This window comes from Poromitra crassiceps, assembly GCF_964638095.1.
Source record: "Poromitra crassiceps genome assembly, chromosome: 13".
Taxonomy (NCBI): Eukaryota; Metazoa; Chordata; class Actinopteri; order Beryciformes; family Melamphaidae; genus Poromitra; species Poromitra crassiceps.
The window spans coordinates 11,914,392-11,937,736 of NC_139644.1; the positions used below are offsets into that span (position 1 = coordinate 11,914,392).

General features: G+C 43.0%; 1 protein-coding gene across 1 annotated transcript; it reads left to right on the forward strand.

The window, feature by feature from the left end:
- The first annotated feature begins 11,637 nt into the window (after positions 1–11,637).
- Positions 11,638–23,177, forward strand: LOC310787311 (uncharacterized protein). The gene is made up of 3 exons (XM_083648697.1): positions 11,638–11,974; positions 18,823–18,867; positions 19,249–23,177. Exons 1-3 carry the CDS (start codon positions 11,725–11,727, stop codon positions 19,590–19,592), a joined length of 639 nt encoding a protein of 212 aa, XP_083504823.1. The 5' UTR covers positions 11,638–11,724; the 3' UTR covers positions 19,593–23,177.
- Positions 23,178–23,345: the final 168 nt, after the last annotated feature.

A 23,345-nucleotide genomic window follows, 5' to 3' on the forward strand; every position in this document is an offset into this window, starting at 1 on the left:
ATTCTTCCTAACCCAGCTGATCTACTGAGACCCGACTACCAGAACCCTCCTGGAGGACAACAACGTAAGATGAGGAAACGAGGGAGGAGAGGCGGCGTTCGCCTGAAGAAAAGGCAATCCCTGTCTCGCATACCGCTACCATGCATCATCCTCTCCAATGCACAGTCTCTCCGAAACAAATCTGAGGAGCTACAAGCACTGGTTCGCTACAGTCACGACTTCTAGTCCAGGCAAAGTAGCGTTTTATGACAAACTAATTGTAAAATAATTTTTTGCAGCTTAGATCATTTCTATGAGGTGTCCAGAACAACATACTAAAAGTCCTAAGAAATCCTAGTTGAGGAAATATGTTTAATTCTCATCAATCCAAGATGTGTGCCAGTAAGGCCAGACAACAATACACCCCGATGGGGCTATTTTTTTCCTTTACTCCTATCAAAATAAAACTTTATACAATGAAAGTATCCATGAAAAGTAAAAAATTTTGTATTACAAGTTTCTTTGAAAATGAATTTGAATATGCAAATGAGCTATACACTAATCGAATATAGGCTACCCAGGAGCAGAGATGGGAAGTAACGAAGTACAAATACTTCGTTACTGTACTTAAGTAGATTTTTCGAGTATCTGTACTTTACTTGAGTATTTAATTTTCTGACGACTTTTTACTTTTACTCGTTACATTTTAACACAAGTATCTGTACTTTTACTTGTGTACATTTTCAAAACAGGTTCGTTACTTTTGTTTAAATGCATGAGAATGTAATTTAAAAACGAGTAGAAACGGGAGAACGGAGCAGAAGTAATAGACGAGTTTCCCAGCGCTGCTGATAAAAGCTCATTCCAGCTCCGCCAATAGTATGACTTGGCACTCCTCCAGGGCGTGGACAAAGAAGAGAAACACGGATTTTCTCTGAGGGGAGACACACGCAGACATTAGGAGCCGTGCAGACAGCCAGCACTTATTAGCGCTCGTCTTTTTGCAATTCATTCTCTATAAGTACGCGCTTAGCGCGCATCTCTTTCAAGAAGCATTTCATCGCGTTTAAAAGCTGGTGGTGGTTTTTTTAGCGCATCGCTCTGGGCGCTGAAAGCTGAGGAAAGTTTAACAGGAAAAGCGCCCTGCTCCTCTTCACTCCTCCCACCTCCTCTCCCAGGAGAGGAAGATTTTCATCTCGCTGCTTCCAGAGTTGCCAATAATCTGGCTTTTCAAAGCGTTCTTTTTAAAATAACCGCTCCCTGCGTGCATGGCCCCTTATGGTGTTGTTCTAACACATACATTCAGTTTGTGCACTGTCAACATTCAGCTAATATGGAATATGGTGGTGTTCTAACACCAGAGACAGTTCTGTCTTAATAATAAACCTTGAATTTATGAATGTGATCAACCTGTGGACATTCAGTTCCTTATCCATTAGGTATCAGTATCATATCAGTCTCGAGTATTGTGATTCTGCACTTTGTAAGGGACACCTTGTATCCAGCAGTTAAACTTGTCTAACTATTTGCACATTCATATATCATGGAAATATTAATGAGGGAGGACTAGATATGATTTTAATGGGGGGGGGTTTGTGTGGAAAAACCATAGCACACTATTTAAAGTAGAGTTTTAAGATGTGTAAAACATTTGATATAATTTATCCTCAAATTATATTCTATGATGTGAGGTTCAGTCATTCAGAAAGATACGGTAAAAATACTTTTACTTTTACTCGTTGGGTACATTTCAGAGCCTGTACTTTTTTACTTTTACTTGAGTAAAATAAGTTAATCAGTACTTCTACTTTTACCAGAGTAGTTTTTTACACAAGTAACTGTACTTCTACTCAAGTACAGAATGTCAGTACTTTTCCAATCTCTGCCCAGGAGTAAAGGAAAAAATGAAGCCTATCACAATCAAACCTCACACAGTGAAAGTATACATGAAAAGGAACTTGTTTCTTGGAAAAATCTATTTTAAATATGCAAATGAGCTCAACACTAGGCCTAATTGACTTGTCCAATAAGCCATAAAGTCACAAGCAAAACAGGGGCCAAATAACTAACACATTCATGTCTATTCAGTAAGTTAACCTATGCATAAACAAGATAAATTTGAAGTCACTTGCCACACTTACCTGGGTCACTTGCCACAAAAAGGCAATGCGATGCTACTTCAAGATGAAAAGTAGTTTTGACCTTAAGCAAAATGTGTCTACAGTAAAATGTCTAGTTAGAAAGGAGTTGGTAACTTAAAATGTTCCGATTGGGTTTCTAGCCTAGATATTGCTGTTGCTAGCTTCTCATAACACTGCAAAGCTACTTTACAAACGGTGGAAGTCTGATGTGTGGCCCGCCTGGTCTGAAATACTTGCTTACTACAAAAAGAGAAGCAGTTTTGGTGTCTGGCAAAATTATTTAAAGAGCTGGAATGTCTGGAAAGTGTGTCTATCTGGTTTTTCATCTGTCTTCTGTGTGAGAGTGAATCGTTTAGTTGGTAAGAATGACTTCTGCCATTAGGGAGGTACGGTGGTGCAGTGGTAAGCACTATCGCCTCACAGCTCGAAGGTCGTGGGTTCGATTCCCACCTGGGGACGAGGTGAACGCTGAAGGAATGCGTGCCCGTCCGCATGTCCTCGAGTGCCCACCGCCCGGGTGGGGTCGGTGTGGAGTTTGCATGTTCTCCCCGTGCCTCCCGGGGGTTTCCTTCATATAGGAACCCCCTTCACAAAAACATGCAATATCCTGGTTGCTAATGTGGTTCCTCCTCTGGTCGTTAAGGGCGCCTGTTCAGAGGGAGGGGAACTGGTTGGAATAGCGTGAGCCTCCCACGTGCTATGTCCTACCGGTGAAGCTTCCTCTGTCAGGTGAAAAGAAGCGGCTGGCTAACTGCCCATGTCTCGGAGGAAGCATGGAGCCAGTCTCGGCTCTCCCCAGATCGGCAGAGGATGGAGTAGCAACCAGGATTGAGAAATCAAGTGAGCACTAATGGGGGATAAAATGGGATAAAAAAATCTGGGGGAAGAAAAGAAAAAAAAAGAATGACTTCTGCCTGTTATCTCGTAATCTTACCAACAATACCAATTATTTGTAAATCTACCAGCCCAAAATGTAATCCCACCACGTTACTAATGACTAAGATGGCTATTCTGACTTTCTGTCATGTCATTGGGTTAGGCTTGTTCGCAAATAAAAAAGAATAATTTAGAAAGCAACTGGAGGCAAGATTGTGCAATCAATTCTTAAGGTCAATATAAGCCTTTTTGTGGCAAGTGACCCAGGTAAGTGTGGCAAGTGACTTCAAATGTATCTTGTTTATGCATAGGTTAACTTACTGAATAGACATGAATGTGTTAGTTATTTGGCCCCTGTTTTACTTGTGACTTTATGATTTATTGGACAAGTCAATTAGGCCTAGTGTTGAGCTCATTTGCATATTTAAAATAGATTTTTCCAAGAAACTTGTAAAACAAAAAAGCTCCTTTTCATGTATACTTTCACTGTGTGAAGTTTGATTGTGATAGGCTTCATTTTTTCGTTTACTCCTATTCGGGTATATTTTGGGTATAGCCTATATTCGATTAGTGTATAGCTCATTTGCATATTCAAATTCATTTTCAAAGAAACTTGTAATACAAAATTTTTTACTTTTCATGGATACTTTCATTGTATAAAGTTTTATTTTGATAGGAGTAAAGGAAAAAAATAGCCCCATTGGGGTGTATTGTTGTCTGGCCTTACTGGCACACATCTTGGATTGATGAGAATTAAACATATTTCCTCAACTAGGATTTCTTAGGACTTTTAGTATGGTGTTCTGGACACCTCATAGAAATGATCTAAGCTGCAAAAAATTCTTTTACAATTAGTTTTTTTTTTTTTAGTTACTTTGCCTGGACTATTCAGAGACTCGTGTATTTTAGCTTTGACTGAGTCTTGGCTATCCGACCGTGACTCCGATTCGGAACTGGTGATTGAAGGTTTTGGGACACCTATCCGTCTGGATAGAGACGCCACAATTACGGGCAAGTCAACGGGCGGGGGGGTATGTTTATATGTTAATGAACATTGGTGTAATGAAAAATCTATTATTATCCGTGAGAGATTGTGTACCCCTGACATCGAGCTGCTTTCTGTTTCACTACGGCCACCGTACCTCCCTAGGGAGTTTCCCCAGATATTTATTACACTAGTATATATCCACCCTGATTGTAACCATGTAAAGAAGCCAGTTACATAATTTGACAACGCCACCTTGGGAATTTCACCCAAAGAGTTAAACCAAAGTTCAGTTTTACCCTTAAATGAAGAGCAGAGGCAAGATGTTCCAAGTATGACAAGGGTACATATTTATTAAATGCACAAAGTCCAAGCTAAAAGATTAACATGGAAAAGGCTGGTTGTTTATAAATTAAAAACACATTTAGATAGTTCTAAAATGGGAGCTGCTCAACGACCAGGAGGAGGGGTTAAGAGTCCCCAGAGAGGGAGCTAGAAGCTAAAATGCGATCCCAAATTAAGACTAGGTGGGGATACACTACAAACAGCACAGCAAACCAAAAACACAAACCCACAGATAACTAGGAACACGGGGATTCGCACACTCAGCCCCTCTCAATGGGACAATTTCTCCACTCCTGGCCGGGACAACCTGCAGTCAGAACGTAACAATTAAAAACAGGCAGTGGTATAACAGAAAGTGAAATAGTACAACAGAATAAATAAAACAATAAAGAAAGGGCAAAACAGCAGCTGGTCGCTACTGTAACGAGACAGGCAAAACACAAGTATTAATACATATATCTATCTGTTCTGTGACAAATACATCTATGAACACTGAACATTTTACCTTCACATAGAGAATAAAGCTCTTGGGATTCTCAAGCTGTGATGAATGTTCTAGGCCGCATGTTCACTTCTGCCTACAAACAGTCATGGTTAGACAGTAACAGTGGAAATAACCAGGAAATACCACATACAAGTCACCCAACATACAACCTTACTCACATAAAGTGTCAGCAACCAAGCTCCAAGCAACCATTTCCAGGGAAAACCAAAGAGTGTGGGATAAGGACAGCTCAGCCCCACAAGACACAGTATTTATTGAGGTGCACCTAATTATCTAAGCAGAGCAGAGCAGAGGGGAGGTCCTTCTCTCACACCATGCCATAATCACTTGCCAGTAGGGGGAGAGCCCCTCTATAAAAAATGGGCCGGCCCGGTGCTGCGCATGGGTCAGACCAGCCACGGAGGTGTGTAAATGCTGTGTTCAAGGAGGCTGGGAATTTTCACTTCTATTATGATGAACAGCGCACCAATACATCGATCAGTGGATTCTTTTTTTAATTAATTTATATTTTTAGAATAAACTTCAGAATATTTGTGTATAAGCCTAGTTTAGTTGTTATAAATTAAGTTTTTGTTTTTCTACAAAGAAATTTCCAGGGGGGGCTTGGCTAATTTCAGGGGGGGCTCAAGCCCCCCCTAGCCCCCCCTTGAGCCGCCACTGCTCCAGACCCCCTCCCTCCCCATTCGCCCACATACATAGCCTACACCTACAACCACAAACTCTCATACATAAATAACAGACATCGCTGTACTGTACATATCCTCATCCCTCTTTACGTACACAGGAAATTAACCATAATTTTGAAGTATGATGTTATATTTTTGTCCATTATTTTGATGTTCAGCATGATGAAGTTTAGCAGTGGCTAGCTGAAGTTGTGCAATGTCCCTATACGTTAAGAGCCATTTGCTGATGTGATGGCTTCAGTGACAGCCTGTCATCATCTTGGCTGCAGTTAAGCCAGTGAAGACAATGCGTTTGTCCTGGATAGACCCTTCTTAGAGGAGGTGTCGTTAAGCAATAAGAATGCTTGTGAGCGTGGGATTGTCCTGGTCATGATAATAGACATGGTGCCATGGCTACATCGTTCCAGAGTGAATATACACGGGGACATTCCAACATCATCATGTGTATACTTTAAGTGCCCCAATGGTGTTACCTGGGCAAAAAGAGTATGAGGTCTACACTTCATTTAGTGTTGTTTTCTGGGAGTCGAGTAGGATCGGTGGATGAGTTTGAAATGGATCATCCAATGATTAGGGTTTCTGGATGATAAGGATACATTAGACCAGATCGTCTGCCAATTCAGACAGTCCGACTTGGGCTTCAGGTCTTGTTTCTAGATACCATCCAGTGGGAGGGGTTTAGAATGTCTATTTCAAGTTCAAGTATCTTTATTGTCATTGTTAAATTTCTCCAACAATGAAACGGTGGAAAGCATCTCCCTGAGTCGTACAGTGCAAATACAAAGGCAAAGTGCATCGAGCTTAAATAAGGGGAAAGAAAAATAGTAATAAGGTAGGTCATCATTCTACATAGGCATCAGTATCAGTAACTGTTCAGTAATACATTATGAGAGTTCATGACCATGATTTGATAGTGCATGTCACTAGAATGTGATCAGTGGTTCCGAGTTCATTCTTCGCAGGGTGGGGGGTGTGGGGGGGGGGTGAGAGTGTTTGACAGCTTGTGGGAAGAAACTGTTTAGCATCGTAGAGGTTTTTGAACGGATGGACCTGTATCTCCTACCTGAGGACAGGAGGTTGATGAGCTGGGTGGGATGCGTGGGGGCTGCTGTAGTTCAGGAAGTAGAGTGGGTCGTCCACTAATCGCTTTGGATAAAAGAGGTCGGTGGTTCGATTCCCGCCTCCTCCAGTCTGCATGTCAAAGCGTCCTTGGGCAAGATAGTGAACCCCAAATTGCTCCCGTTGGGGTGCCAGCACCCTGCGTGGTAGCCTGCCGCCATCGGTGTGTGAATGGGTGAATGTACCTACTGATTGTAAAGCGCTTTGGTCTTGTGGTCTGAGTGTCCGCCCTGAGACTGGGAGGTCGTGAGTTCGATGCCCGGCCGAGTCATACCAAGACTATAAAAATGGGACCCATTGCCTCCCTGCTTGGCACTCAGCATCAAAGGGTTGGAATTGGGGGGTTAAATCACCATATGATTCCCGAGCGCGGCGCACGCTGCCGCTCACCGCTCCCCCAGGGGATGGGTCAAATGCGGAGAACAAATTTCACACATTGTGTGACAATCAGTGGGACTTTACCTTTACTTTACCTTTACTTTACTTTACCTTTACCTTTACTTTACTTTACTTTACTTAATGGCGAAATTAAATCTCCATTTTCATTTAGTGGTTTATATTTTTACCTATTCATACATTTACTTATTCTTACTCATTTTATTCTTATACATTTTACTTACTTACATTTGTACTTTTATACATTAATACATTTACTTACATTTATACTTTTATACTTTTTATACTTCTTATACCTTTTATACTTTTATACTTTGTGTTGTATGAACAAATTCTGTAACATGAAGTAAACATGGTCGGGCCCGGCCTAAACCCAATATAATTTGACTACTCTGCTTTCCTCCTTTATAAGAAAATAGCTAGGGCCCTGCTAACCATTACCCTGATTAAACTTGCATATTGTTTTGTTGTTTTGGTATAGATGGCCCCACTTCCTTATCATGGGCCCCCCTTTCCTTAGCTCTTTTCTGCACGTCCGCTTGTTTATGTGTCTGGGTGAGTCAGGTACACTTATCGATGTCATGTGCTGAGCCAGACTTCTGTAGGCTAGGGTCTCCATTGGCCCATTGTTTATGTCTACCAAATTAATCGAGAAATAAATGTGTGTATGGGGTGGACAATTGACCTAGCTGAAACTTCCCCTTTTCATGACATCGGGCTATTTTGCTGTTTGCCATTATGAAAATCATGTGCTCTGGAATATTGCTGTACTCATGTTAACTGCATTAACTCTTGTATTATTGTATTGTATGATGCACCATAAGAGACTGCCTCTGGCCTATTGTATTTTCCAATAATTGATATATTGAAAATGAAATATAGAAAAAACTATTATCTTCATTTACAATCATTTGCATATACTGTATGTTTAATTTTTTTTTTATCATATACACATTTTTTATAGCCTATATCAGAGTTTAGCAGTGACAAATATTCCACTAATTTGACAGATACATTACATTTTCATAATCCAGTTTTTATTGTTATATTTGAATGTACCATTGGTGAGTGTATAGCACCTGTATCCTGTCTATAATACCATCTCTGATATCACATCATGACACGTGAACATGGGGTCTGCTACTCAATTTTAAAGGGGCATTTGTCCTGTGTGTGCTTAATTTACACAAGGAGGCTTCTGGACCACATAGAATTCTGCTTCAGTCTGTTCTATGTCAACATTTGTGCCCCTTATTAAAGGGATACGCAAACCTTTTGGGAGTTTCACCCATTTGCCATATCGCCCATACATAACCAAGATACACAATGCCTTTATAGTCACTCTCTGTGCAGTATACAGTGAGCTACAGTCATCCAGTTAGTTAGTATTGCCAATGAATTGGTTCACCAAAAACACACATTTCTAACAGCGCCAAAAAGCTCTATGTACATGTTGTGACTCGGGTACTCACAACAAGATGGGTGAAACTACCAAAAAGTTGGCGTATCCCTTTAAGTAAGTCAATATCGGACATTTCCTGGAATTTCCCTTCACACCTCAGCGCTGGCATGTGGGAATCTAGCAGTGAAATTGCCTGTATGTTGGGGGGCGGGGGGAGGGGGGAGCTTTTTTGGGGGGTCAGGTTTAGATCAATAAGGTGTTTTCGGGTTGTCCTTGGGCTGCAAACTCATTTAAAGTATGCAAATCGAAGTTGTTTCTGACAAGAATAATGTCACGTTACTCCGGGACTGCTCAACCCATGACAGAGCCACTCTCCCCGGCTTGGCAGAGTGAAGCGCTCCGCCCGCGCCTCCCCGCTGCCTGGAGCACAGCGGCTCATGCTCGCGCTCTAAAAGGCAGGCTCCCACACGCTGCTGCCTGGCCAGCAGAAAGTGCTCCAGACTCGGTGTGATAATCCTGTAACAGCATTTGAGCTTATTCAGGTAAGATATTAATATAATTCATTAATAACCCTAACCCTAACCCTAAGATATTAATAATGTAATGACACATTCAGCAATAAACTGTCTACAATGAAGACATGTGTCAAATATGACAACGTGGTGTTCAGTATTTTAAGAGCACGTTTTTTTTTTACATTTCCTGAAAAGTTGGCGATTTGGAGATAAGTGGCTTTCATTGCACAGCGACGAAATGCACGAAGCGAAATGTGGAAGTAGTTTGCTTTGATGTGCGCGAATGATTAGATGATGCAAGCTGGAAGTGAACGTTAAGCAACGTGTGTACACCTCGCCCATGATGAGAGAAGGACCGGTGTCGCGGAAAATGACTGGACCCGTTTCTCACTTGTATCCGCTATAGCGCATACCCCTCTTCTGACTGGCTCAAAACTGGTGAACATGAAGGCATTAGACCACGTTCCGATCATTTAGCGGTACAAAGCGCATGTGGGAAAACGGCTTATGAAATTCTCAATGTCACTCACAAACAGCCATACATATCAGCAGAATTTCATAGAGGCAACACTCACCTGGCCTTAGCAGGGGGGGGGGGCATATCTCGGCAGCAGCAGAAACCACCCTGCCGAATATTGCCCCCCCTGTTAAATTTCCTTTGAGAGACTATAGGGTGAAACCCAGTTACCAGCTGATATTTATGGCTGTTTGTGAGTGACATTGAGAATTTCAAAGGGTTACACACTCCAAAAACATGTAATTTCTCTGTACTTACAGGCTAAGTAGAGGGTATGATGTGAATTTACCCTGTAAGAAGCCTACTTGTACCAAATCTGTACTTAGGTTACAGGGCAAGTGTTGTGTTGTTGTGCAATTAGGCCAAATCTGGTAGGATACCCTGTACTTATAGCCTATGTAAGATTAGTCTTTAAACAGTAGCCTATGTTGACCTACGTTGGGAGCTGTGTCTCACAACTCAAACCACCCCCCCCCCCGCTCTCACTCGTTATATACGTGAGACAAGGAAACGAGGCTTCATAGATTTACTCAACCCCCCCTCCTCCCCCCGCTCGCTCTCACTCGTTATATACGTGAGACAAGGAAGCGAGGCTTCATAGATTTTAGCCTCATTGGTAGAGCATTTGTCTCGTAAACCGAGGATTTGTGGTTCGAATCCAGGAGGAGACTTTGCGCGCGCCCGTGAGCAGGGGGGGCATTTGCGCCGTGGGGGCATTTCTCGGCATAACACCGGCAGTGGAATCCAGGCCCTGTCAGAGCTGGTCCAGCGTGTTACGGGAGTTGTGCCTGCCTGCCTTGGGTGTCCTCGCTGGAAAATAGCTAGATGGCATATTTTCCTAATGCTTCAGCGGGGAGGCATGTGACTAGGAAAACCACGACGAGTACTCCATCACCCTGGGGAGAGCAGAGTGACAGGAGAGGAGAGTGACAAGCAGGGCTAGGCTGGAAAGGTGAAGGTTAGAGGAGAATATCGCTGTCATTTGGAGTTATGCCACTTTGCATCTGCCGACTATATTTTCCGCAGTCACACAGCAATGCAGTCATGTACCCGAAGTAGCCTACAAACACATGGATGTGCCAGGGGAAAAGTGAATGGGGTTTTAGAACAGGGATTTCACTTAAATGCATCAAATAAGGTCTGTGGTTAACAAAAGTTTATGGGAGCGTCAATTTGGGTTCAGAAGGATAATCTTCACAAACCTTAATCACTTTTATGACTTTAACGGCAAAAAAATCATAAAAGTGATTAACGTTTGTGAAGATTATCCTGCTGAACCCAAATTTGCGCTCCCATAAACGTGTGTCAACCACAGACCTTATTTGATGCATTTAAGTGAAATCCCCATTCTAAACCCCGATAGACTTTTCCACTGACAAACCAAAATGGCAGTGATTTCTGGTTAATCCTACAAAAATTCGTCATCCCTGCGGTACCCTATTATACAACAGAACAACCTGCTTTGCTAAAATGCTTTTTTTTACCACTGGAAAAAGATTGTCACTGTGCATCCCAGAAAGAAGCAAACTGGCTTTTGGCTTATAGGACATTATAGTTGCATCAGTTTTGAGGAAATGTTACATCGTCTTTGGATGCAAGAACTTCGGAGGCAGTTGGAAAGTTTCAAAAGAGCAGATAGATGTCACGCATGTTTCAACACAGCACAAGAGGAAGCAAAGCCCGCCTGTTCCTCTGGTGTCACGTTCTGCCTCAATTCCTCTTTTGGCTTATCTTGTGTGTGTGTGTGTGTGTGTGTGTGTGTGTGTGTGTGTGTGTGTGTGTGTGTGTGTGTGTGTGTGTGTGTGTGTGTGTGTGTGTGTGTGTGTGTGTGTGTGTGTGTGTGTGTGTGTGTGTGTGTGTGTGTGTGTGTGCGCGTGTGCGTGCGTGCGTGTGTGCTCGTACACTCTCACGTGGGTACGCAGTTGCAGCTGATGTTGTGGAAACAGAGGGCAGAGCAGCTTATTCTGGATAAAGATATGGGGAAACTTGTGTGAACTAGTGTGCCTATGAGAATGAGAGTGCACTCATTCAGCAATGATCTTATTTTACTGCCCCCAATTCCTTATTTCCATTTCAAGAAGTTGGCCCTAGTTGGAGGGGGAGGGGCCTGGATCCGCCCATAACTATAGGAAACAGATGCTGCTGGGTGCGTTTCACTTCTTTCACGGTTAGGTAGTTGGCAGAGAATACGGTAAAACTGTTGCAATACAGGACGACAATTTCGGCCTATTTCTAACGAGAGATCATATTGATTAGAAATGGCCCCCAATATTAAGAAAGCTTTACGGGACATGCTGGCGGACCTGACGCAGGTACAGCTGAATGGCTTCATCACCGTGCTGACGGAGCTCGAGGAAGAGCCGAGGGTCAAACTCAACCAGGTGGAGGGAAAAGAACCGGCCGACATCGCAAAGGTTTTGTTCGATACCTTCGAGGGGCAGGGAGCCATTGACGTGTCTTACAAGATACTGAAACAGATTAACTGCAACGTGCAGGCAACGGAACTCGGTGAGTTTAGCAGAGGAATGTAGCGCTCTGAATCATTAAATGATGTAAAGCAGAAGCCTGTTTGCACGCATAGCCTATATCAATCTATATAATATCAATTGTATAGCTAATAGAATTAGCTATAATTGAGTCATGCATTAATGGTCTTAAAAAATGGATTTCAGTTCAAAAGCTCGAGTTGAGTTGAGCTAGAAACTTTTAATGTAGGCGTCATAACTACTGTAACCGAGCGTTTTGGGTTCTTTATATATAGTTTATATGATGAAATAATGAGTCAGAGACCGCTTGTTGTTGGGAGCTGCTGCCACTTCTTTACTTGGTCAGGGGCGAGAGCGATAGAGAGAGTGAACACACTGTTCACTTCCGTTTCTGGACAAATAATAATAGCAAAGTAATAGCTTACATACCTCCCCTCCTCCAAAAAGAAACGTCCCCGTTTCAAATAAAATACAGTACAACATATATACACATCAACAAACAAACTTCCACATGCCTCCCACAATGCACAACCACACCATACACTTAACAAGGACCATCCACGGTAGTGGACCTCAGCCAATGCTAAGGCATACAGTGCTACAGGACATACAAAGTGAAAAGACAGACAGGAAATAATTATGCTCATGACAGCGAGAGGAAAAACACGGTAGAAGTGGCTCCAGGGCACCGATGTACTTAAATTGAGGCAGACTGCTGCTGTCCTCTTCCGCTCTATTGCACAACCATAACCACACAGTCTCAGTACAGTATGACACACTATTCAGCTGATCTACAGATGCAACTGAGAACGATAGCAGACTTTACACACTATACAGGGTGCGACTTAACCTTGCTTGCAAGATGGATAACCTCACGAGATCAAAAGAGATTCTCTCGACGTATCCATCTTGTCATGCACAGGCAGTTAAGATGATTGGTCGAACCATGCCGGCCGACGAATCAGCGGCAGCCGTAGTCGGGCTCAGGCTCGTCTGGGCAAGTAGTGGGTACATGGTCTTTGTAGTTCTTTTCACTCGTCAACATGGCTGCCGCCGCGGAAGTGACAGGCAGTCTGAATGAAATTGAATGTAACGTTCCCAATTCTATGTATTAAATTCTAAAAAATGACCCTCAACATTTGGGAAGGCTAAGCCACACAACTAGTTCGTTATAATCTAACTAAATGCTTCGAAGGTGACTTTACGACCGTGAGGACTCAATCAATGAATGCCACGGAGATCAGGCACAGGCACCTTTGGCGATCTGATTGGTTGAAGTTAACACCCACCAGCGGTGATAGACAGATGGGTCATCCAATCACCTGCCAAGTAGCTTGGAAAAAGTGCCCGCCTCCGTCAGCGGGTCTGGTTACTGCATTCCCAGATCGACTGGTTTAGTGAAACGTATGTGGAGCTATACCATCCATCTGGCAGCGTCAGGTTAGGTGCGACTACAGCGAGACAGAAAAAAACATCAGAGTCACAGTCCTCAGAATGACACACTCCGTTGTGGCTCCCCGCTGATGCCCGCAACACCAACAGTCCCAGTGTCTCCAGTGAGCAGCGGCTCCTCATCCAGCGACTCCCCATCCTACGACCTCGTACTACCGCGAGCCGAGGGAGTATGAAGAGGTGATCGGACGCTGCTTCAATTTGAAGAACCACCAGGCATGTGCAGTGTCCCTATGACTCCAGACAGAAATCCACACAAAGTCTCTTTACCATCTCACAGTGAAACATGCTCATTACAGAAAAATAAAACAAAACACAAGTCAAACAACATGGCAAAACAACATAACACTCCCAGAACAGTTCAGAACTTAGGGCACGTCCACCCTCATATCAGTCCATGGCGACCCAGCTGAACTCCCAGGACACCAGCTCTCCGGCACGCAGCTCCAGAGGACGTCCATCCACGCGCTCCTCCAGGGTCTGCACCCGTGCTCCTTCACCGACCAGCTCCCTCATCTCCACCGGACAGCGCTGCCTCGCCGACCGCTGCGCCGTCGCCTGCTCCTCCATCATTCTCCAATGCTCTTCCCCATAGCTCTCCACGCTGGGGAGGGAAACTCCACCACGGCTAGCCTGAGCAGCAACTGCTAGCTTACTCCACGTGCGCTGTTTAGCCAGTTAACTCTAGCCACTGCACAGCTAAGCTAACCAAACAGTGCTCACCACGGTCCAACACGTTCAAATAAATGAAAACTGCGGGTCAGAGACGACCACCGCTAACCTCACCTTCGACCACCGCTGCCACCAAAGTAACTGAGCGTTTTGGGTTCTTTATATATAGTTTATATGATGAAATAAGGAGTCAGAGACCGCTTGTTGTTGGGAGCTGCTGCCACTTCTTTACTTGGTCAGGGGCGAGAGCGATAGAGAGAGTGAACACACTGTTCACTTCCGTTTCCGGACATCAAAATAAAACCTTCAAAACAATAGCTTACACTACATTAATAATCGCATGGGGGAAAAAAAAATCTCATGAGTGGGAAAGGGCACACGCAAATACCACCGTGAAGTAACAATGTACCAAATAGGCCATTCATTTGAGGGCACAAAAAAAAGCAGGTTTGAACCCATCGAGGGCGAGTTTGTACAATTCTAACAGATTGGTCTCAAATGTGGAGATTTTGACCAGAATCCTTCACCAGCCCAAAAGCCATATATTGGTTAAAAGATGAAAAAAAATGTTTGGGGGTAAGTTACACTTTAAGCTGTCCTGCTATTTGCCAAACAAAAAAAAGTTTGTCGCGGTCCGCCATGTTTCTTGGATGCTTTTTGCCTTTGTGCTCTGGAATGCTTTGATGGTGGGCGGTGGGAGTTTTCCACTGCAAACACCCACGTCTCAAGGCAGCATTATGTCGCTGGGCGTTAGCCAAGACCTATGCATAAGCTAATTGGAAGGTTTCGATGTAGACAAGAAACAACACATAATGCAACTCATTCCCATTAAAGACAAGAAAGAAAAAACATTAATGGAAAATAATAGAAGAAAAAGAAAAAAGAAAGAAAAAAAGATTTCATGAAGTACAATGAGATATCTCAACCAAGTTTTTTAGATGTTATTGAGGATAGTGGAATCAGTTCAGGAGTCATAGCAAGTTCACAGTTGGTAGGGGTAATATTTTCATGTACTCAATAAAAGGTTGCCAAATACTTACATCAAATCTGTTTTTCAGAACATGCATGGTTTTCTCTAAAGGAATACAATTACTCATCTCTGTTATCCATTTTGATATAGAGGGGAATCCGATTTCCAAGTTAGGGCAATACACTTTCTGGAAACAGCAAGGGCTATATCGATGCATTTTTTGGTACTTTGACTCAACTTCAAGTTTGATACATTTCCCAAGAGACAGAGCTCTGGGTCGAATGGAATTGATGTGTTCATAATTTTTGTTAGAGTGTCACATAAATCACACCAACATGTTGTGACTTTAACACACTGCCATGTGCAATGTAACATTGTGCCCTCATCAATAGGCTACCGCACCTAAAACACAGGTTTAAAATTGTCCGGCGGATGTTGAAAGACCTCAGCCGTCTCAGAAAGTAGAGACGGCTTTGCCCTTTCTTGTAGAAGGCATCTGTGTTCTTAGGCCAGTCCAGTTTATTGTCTATGTACACTCCAAGGTACTTGTAGTCCTCCACTATGTCCACACTGAACCCCTGGATGGAAACAGGGGTCTTGGCCCTCCTCAGATCCTGCCAGAAAGACGGTCAAAACTCCTCTAAACCGCATGGTTTCAGAAGGCACCATACTTATTTATTAACACACACGTTATAACTGGGGGGAAAAGAGCGATGGATAAAAATATACTTAAAGTCCCTGGAAACCAGAAATATTTTATTATTATTTAAAAGTAATGTATAATAATTTCGGAGGCACACAATTACTAACATAAGACCCTAAATAACATAGTTAGAACGTTTTTGTGGATTTTGGTTTCCAGAGACTTTAACAAAAGAGTGCAAAACGGAGCGGAGCAGCTGCAGCAAGTCTGCACATTACTTCCTTCCTTTGTAATGGTCCCACTCAGAAACCAAGACCTGCCGCTACCCAACTTGGTAGGTAGGTTCACAGAGTCACCCTATGGGCGGAAAAATTACATTAGTGGACCACTAGGTGGCGCTATAACAGCCCTCTTTACGTTTTGGTCCATAACTTTTGAGCCCTAGCATCTACAATCAAAATTATTTTTTCCCTGAATTCCTTGGGTTATTCCACATCTGCTGATAGAGGCCCTCCCCATCTCCGTCTAACTAGAGTTTCCTCCATTTTCTACAAATGCGTTTTCCCCCCGCTATTTCTCCTTCAAAATTTGTCCAATCTTCACCAAACCACATCACACAGCGTGTGTGGACTGTCCTGCACAAAACTTATTTCGCGGTTTTTTGCAAGACCGCACCGTTGCGATATAATCGATTTCCGAATCGTACATAGGTTCATGGAGTACTCTTCTACTCTGACCTAAAACCAAGGGGCACTTTACACGAGGACGGTTTCCTATGGAAACGGGGAATTATTTTATCGTTAGTGCCCCCCGCTAAGACGGCGACGGCGAATTCGCGCTTAGGAAACGACACATTTTGAAACCACCCTCTAGGGTGGAATTGTTGGTGACGCTTCCCGCTGAGCGCTCCATGTAATCGGTTAGAAACGATAGTCTTCCCAGAAACTCTGACGTGCCTGCACACGCGACACACGCTTGGCAACATTCAGAATTAAGCTACACTGCGGCCGACTTCAGTTACATGTTCATAACGAGTGTTACTGCTGCTGCGAGGAGCCGATGGCTGTACCCGGTCGGCATTTAACGTTAGGCAAGCACATCGACAGTGTTTTCTCACTGCAGCCTACACAGTAGACAGTGTCAGCACAGCCAGCGCTCCCGATCCTCGCTGCTCGTTAAAGATTTCCAAATAGGCTTATTCTGATAAACTGGTCACATCTATGTAACGTTCTCACCCGAAGAATATTACAACTTTAAAACAGTTTGTTTTTTTTAGATTGAAAACAGCTTTTTGGCAAGTCTAAAAATTACTACGGTAGCCGTAATCTACTTCCGTGTCTAAAACCCAGAAAGACGATTACGAAATGACGTCATGTAGAAGTGTCCGTGGAGTGACGAGCAACCATCACAATGACCATCACAATGCCACCTAGCGACCTGGCATGTACCGTAAATTCCGGACTATAAGCCGCGGCTTTTTTCCCGTTTTTTGGCCTTTTTTGCCCCCTGCGGCTTATATAACGGTGCGTCTTATCTATGGAAAAAAAATCTCTCTTTTTTAGCACTCTTTCTAACTATAAATCCACTTCTGTTTTAATTTCCTCTCTTGCCCTCTTTTAACAACATAACATAACATAACATAACACAACACAGGTAAGCAGAAAGAAAAAGACGAAGCAATCACGCCATGAATGAGGAAATGACTCACCTGCTGGAGGCTGGAGATACACCGCTTGGGCTAAACTTTTACTCCGTGAAACACTATCGATTAAGTCCGACATCGCTCAGAGGTTTTGAGCAGCTTGAAAACAAGTTTGAAAACGTGCAGAAGTCCATCCACTCACTCACTAAAGAAAATAATGCAACCGTGAAGAGTTTCACTCGTGTCCAGCCATCTGGCCGAGTTAGAGCCGAAGTCCCGAACACAGTGAGAAAACCTCCCGAAGCTGCTGCTGCCTGCTGCAGCGGGGTGCATATTGTCCGGCCAGCCGACCGAGAGGCATGCGAGCCGGGCACTATTAAACAGTTGGGGTGTGTGAGGTGGCTGGCTGTGGAGGTGGCGGTTTCTCCTCCTCCTCCTTTCTCCCGCACACCGGGCGCCTCGGCCACGTCCAGACCCCGGCCTGCCACCGAGGGCCATCTTCATCTGCCTACTCCGCTGGCCCGACCGTCAACTCATCCTCCAGGCTGCGGGGAAGAAGCCCCTCACCGTCCGCGTTGGTGCAACAGAAACGCGCAACATACAACAGCATCATCGAGTCAATGGATATCGCTTTGGCGTACTGTACCCAGCGAGACTCGTCATAACCATTGATGGACAGCGGCGGAACAAGAGCTCAAAGTGAAACTGCCGAATATCTTTTGAGTTGGACTGGTCAATAGTACTGTGAGTAACTAAAATAAAAAAATAAAAAACGGAATTCTCTCTTCTTTAGCACTCTTTCTAACTATAAATCCACTTCTGTTTTAATTTCCTCTCTTGCCCTCTTTTCACCACACCGCGGACACTGTGTGCACTGTAAAAAAAACAAAAAATACCACAATGTGTGATTTTGTCTGGGGATTAGTGACCTGACTTTTGTTTTGTTGAAATGTTAATAAATGGGAGCTTCCCCAAACAGCCATCTATTTCCCGACAATCCCCTCTGTGCACGAAGCCTTTCATATGGTAATTAAACATCAAAACACCCGCGGCTTATAGTCCGGTGCGGCTTATAGAAGAAAAAAATAGTCACCTTTGAAGGTGCGGCTTATAGACCGGTGCGTCTTATAGTCCGGAATTTACGGTACATTACGGCGTTTTAAAAATTCAACAGCGCTCATGTAAACGGGGAGAAGGTGTGAAGGAAAAGGTGTGAAGGAAACGCTATTGTGTCGTTTCTTCCAGAGACTGTCCTCGTGTAAAGGGCCCCTAAAACTCCCTCTCTCTGCTCCCCACCCCCTCTTTCTCTCTCTGTGGTCCTCAAGGCTACTTCTATCAATATGAGAACCAATTTGAATTTTAAATCTTGGTCAGTCCTCTGGGATAGAGAATGAAGTAGATGTTCCTGATGAGGTTATACTGTAGAAGTAAGAAGTCTGTCATCAAATTATTTCAGCGCTATTCAACATTTCTCTGTCTGTATTTCTGCAGCCAAAGCCATTGAATTGGGCCTAACTGCACCTGATTCCGGCGCCGGTGAGTGGATTTCTTTTTTATGAATATTGAACACTGCAGATCAATTGTTGTAGCAGTTGCAGTGTTTTTTTATTTGAAATTATTTATAATTTGACCACTCCTGCCTGGAAATTATCATTTTCTTGGGATGGACATATAGGCCTAGCTAGACCTGTCATAAAATCCAGCCTGCTACTGTGGGGTGTCCCTGTACCTATTTTTCTGATCAATTAGAGGGAACTGACATGTGATTAGCCTTGTGGCAACATGAGGGAAAGTATGTCTACAGTCCAAGAAATATCATGCAGTCTCTCGTTTTCATTCCTATGATGTGATCAATGTCTACATTTCTAATCAGTACCCCCCCCCCCCCTCCTCTTACTGTGATCATCTGTCCCATAGAGAAACAAGGGAGATTACCAGTCCACAACTTCCAGCCAGCTCAGAGTGGTCAGAGTCTCCCTTCAGAGAGGCTGTTCAACATACGGAACAGCTTCATCGACAAGATATCAGAACCTGTGCTTAACAGTCTGGTGGACAAGCTTTTTCAGAACGGGGTGATAAGTGAGGGTGAGAGGGAGTCAGCAGCTGAGATGCAACAGAGACGACGAGAAAAGGCTACTTTTGTCATCGACACAGTAAGGAAGAACGGGGAAGCCGCTAGTTCAATGTTGATCAAATTTCTCATAAAGGAAAACCCATTCTTTTGTAAAGATCAAGGGTTGTATAGTGCAGCAGATAACTGAAAGAATCGTTCAAATTGTGAAAGAAGCGTAAAATTTGGCACAAATACTCTTAAAGGTCCACTCTTTTGAAAAAGTGGTCTGGCCACGCAAAAATTCAAGGTGGCGCCTATTTTCAAGATGGCCGCCACCTAGCTCCTTAAATTACGTTTTCCCATAGAAATTGATTGAGTTTTCAGATTAAGGAGGTTTTGGTGTTGTCTCTCATGTGTTAGACCATGCAGAAGCCATGCCAACCTGGAATTCCACCATGGTGACCATTTTCCAAGATGGCTGCCATCTGGATTGTAAATCGAAAACATTCTCATATAATTTGATTGGGTTGTCCAATTTACGAGGATTCTGTGTTATTTTATGTTTTAGATTATGCAGAAACCAATGATAACATATCATGAGAACAGGGTAGGTGATTGGCTCTAGCTGCCATTTCCACCAGTTGTCCGCAGTGGTCATAGACCATTTTTTCTAAAAAGGCTCCATGGTTAGGAGAGGTTTTTTGACTGTGTTTGGTCTGACCTCTCGCCCTCGACCTGTCCGGTTGGTAAAACCTGCCAGGAGTCGCCTCCCACCGGCATAGCACTCAGGGTTCAGTGAGGTACACAAGCTCCCTTACCACGACAAGGTTAACAGTCACAAGGGAGTTTTTTTTTGTTATGTATTTGTTTTTTTGTGTTTTTTTTGTGTTTTTTGTTTTTTTGTTTTCCCCCATAAATACTAAACACTATTACATTTAACAAATAAATACAAAGGGATGGGGAAATGAAAAACATGACTAGTAGCATAACTATGGTGCTGAACGGATAACACTCCAGAAATAATAATTGAACAACTAGCCTAGTAGCCTACTACTGAATGTGGCTATATCTGGAGGCAACAGCATCACTGCAGCCACTGAATAATTACAAACAGAAAATATTAATCTTAGAGTAAAAGGCACAGGTGCTAACATCACAAAGTAACTTATCAACTGAAAATTCTCTCACTAGTAAATACCGTAAAAAGATTCAAAACAACTACACAGAAAATGTGCTTCACTGTTCAATATAGGCTATGGAGTTCCTACTCACATTTGCAACTGCACAGTGCTGTGCAATTGAAACCTAATCTAAAGCATTTGCACCTTCCACGGCACCCTGACTTGCAGCCACACTTGGTGAGTTGTTGACAACTCTCTGCAAGTGGTGAATTGGCTGTCCAGTAGACCCGCCATTCTTCACCATCCTTCTCCCATCCCCAGTCAGCAGGACTCTCTGCTTCTGGCTGACACTGGGTTGACTGACCCCATATGCAGCCTGCCTGATATGCAGCACGTTTAGTGTGTTGAAGCAGAGCTGCTCTTGTTGGAGGAATTGCTTCGTACGGCCTCTGCTTTCGGGCAAACATGTCAAATCTAGCTTCATCCACACTGACAGCTGTGCTCGATCTATCATACATCAGGACCACAAACTTGTTCAGGATCTCCAGGTCACAATCATTCAGTATGGGAGGGTACTGACCTAGTTTTGTGAAGACGGGAGAAGCCTCTGGGCATATGTCCCAGGTTTGCCAGGCAGTCTTTTTGCCTTTGTTGCGAAAGGCTGATACGGTGTCACAACCTGTGAAGGCATGAAAGAACAATATGCCTTTCGTCTTTTCTGGTCCAATACTGCGGTACATGTCATGTACACCAATCCACCTTAGGCTCTGCCCATGCCCAAATGTAAGCCACAGCTGCTGGAGACCAAGATCATGAAGGGATGGGAAGAGGCTGAGTGCAATGACAAGAATATCAGTGTCATTGGCTTTGACCATAATGGTTTTGCTTCCTTCCTCTGTGGCATGTCTGGCATGGACAAATATCCGGCTATTGGCTTCCTCATGGAAACATTTGTCCAGACCCTCCAGACTGGTTTCAGAGGTACTCAGGACATCACGCCATATTTGCTATAACATTAAACATTAAACATAAAAGTAATGAAATGTGAGACTCATAAACATAGTTTAGACCAAAATGAATTGATTATATGATAATTACATGCCGTGATGCCGATATAGGACTTATTGGTACAACACCTAGAAGCCATCTTGAAAAATGGCGGCCATTTTAAATTTTTGCATGGCCAGACCACTTTTTCAAAAGAGTGGACCTTTAAGAGTATTTGTGCCAAATTTCATGCTTCTTTCACAATTTGAACGATTCTTTTGATATATGCAATTATCTGCTGCACTATTGATTTGAAAGAACAAAAAACAAAGACAGGGTAGCCTACAGTATTTTCAAAAGTGGAAAGTAACTAATTCCATTTACTCTAGTTACTGTAATTAACTGCTTTTTTTGACTCTTGTACCTTTTTGAGTAGGTTTTAAAATCAGTAGCCTAATTTGACTTTTACTTAAAGCCCCCCTTAAGTCTGTTTTTCCTACCTGTTTCACAGTTGGTATTCTATGAAAACGTACATGCGCACATGCTGTTACAACTCACGCCACCATTTGTGCCAAAGAGCTTACATTGATAAGAACCAAAACCTAATAGTTTGTTCCACTGCAACATGACTGCATGCGCTGTTGTAAAGGAAGCAGAATAGCATCTTGCCATATCGCCCATAGATAACCAAGATACACAATGCCTTTATAGTCACTCTCTGTGGTGTGCAGTATACAGTGAGCTACAGTCATCCAGTTAGTTAGTATTGCCAATGAATTGGTTCACCAAAAACACACATTTCTAACAGCGCCAAAAAGCTCTATGTACATGTTGTGACTCGGGTACTCACAACAAGATGGGTGAAACTACCAAAAAGTTGGCGTATCCCTTTAAGTATGATATTGTTCCCTGGCAGTGTGTCATGTCTTTGGTGTGTGTGTTGTTTTGCTACTGCAAAGGAAATTGTGGTGGAAGAAATGTGCTTGATATATTCCTTTACAATGACAATGGAAAATTATTTTACTCACTTGTTTGTATGCATCTTTGCATTCCCAATACAAGATTAATAAAAAATGCTTCATAAATTACAAGTTGACTAGGCTACAGCCTGGGCATTCTACCCAAGTGTTCTTACTGTGTTTATTATAAGTTAGATGTGGTAGGGGGGGATCCCTCTGAGAATAGCCCCACTCAATTGGTTTCATCCATATTTTATACATTTATCATGTATTTTGCATAAGTAGGCCTAGTGTAGGCTACTGAGAATGAGCGTAGCATCATAGCTACACTCATTCTTGTTGTATTCCTTAAACATACAACATGATTATAACAAGGCAAGGGTGTGTAGCATAATTTATTTTTTATCGTAATCCACACCCACACATACAAAAATGATTATCCTACTTGTCCTTAAAAAACTTATTTTTTTATGTATTTATCTCTTCTAATTGTTCTATTTTAACATTAATAACAGTCTCTCTGTACCCAGAAAAAGATTTTTCAGAGTTTATTCTGTTTATAGAAAACACCATTAACAACTTGGCATTAAAAAAAACACACTACAGATAGAGCACACTGCACTATCTGGATTCTCTATCCTAGCCAATTCAGATGCCCTCCTCTCACCTCAAGAGGAGCGCCACCTGGCAAGGGAGTCATACACCAAAGTAGTTGCCATGCTTGCCATTCGCTAAATAAAGACGCTTGTTATATCTTACTGACTGGCCTCTCATGATTGAAATATTTCATTTACTGTCTCTGCCCTGCATCATGTTATCAAAATGTGCAGCTACATTAATTTCAGCAAATGTAACAGCATTAAACGGTGCATCAATACATTGGGACTTTTTATT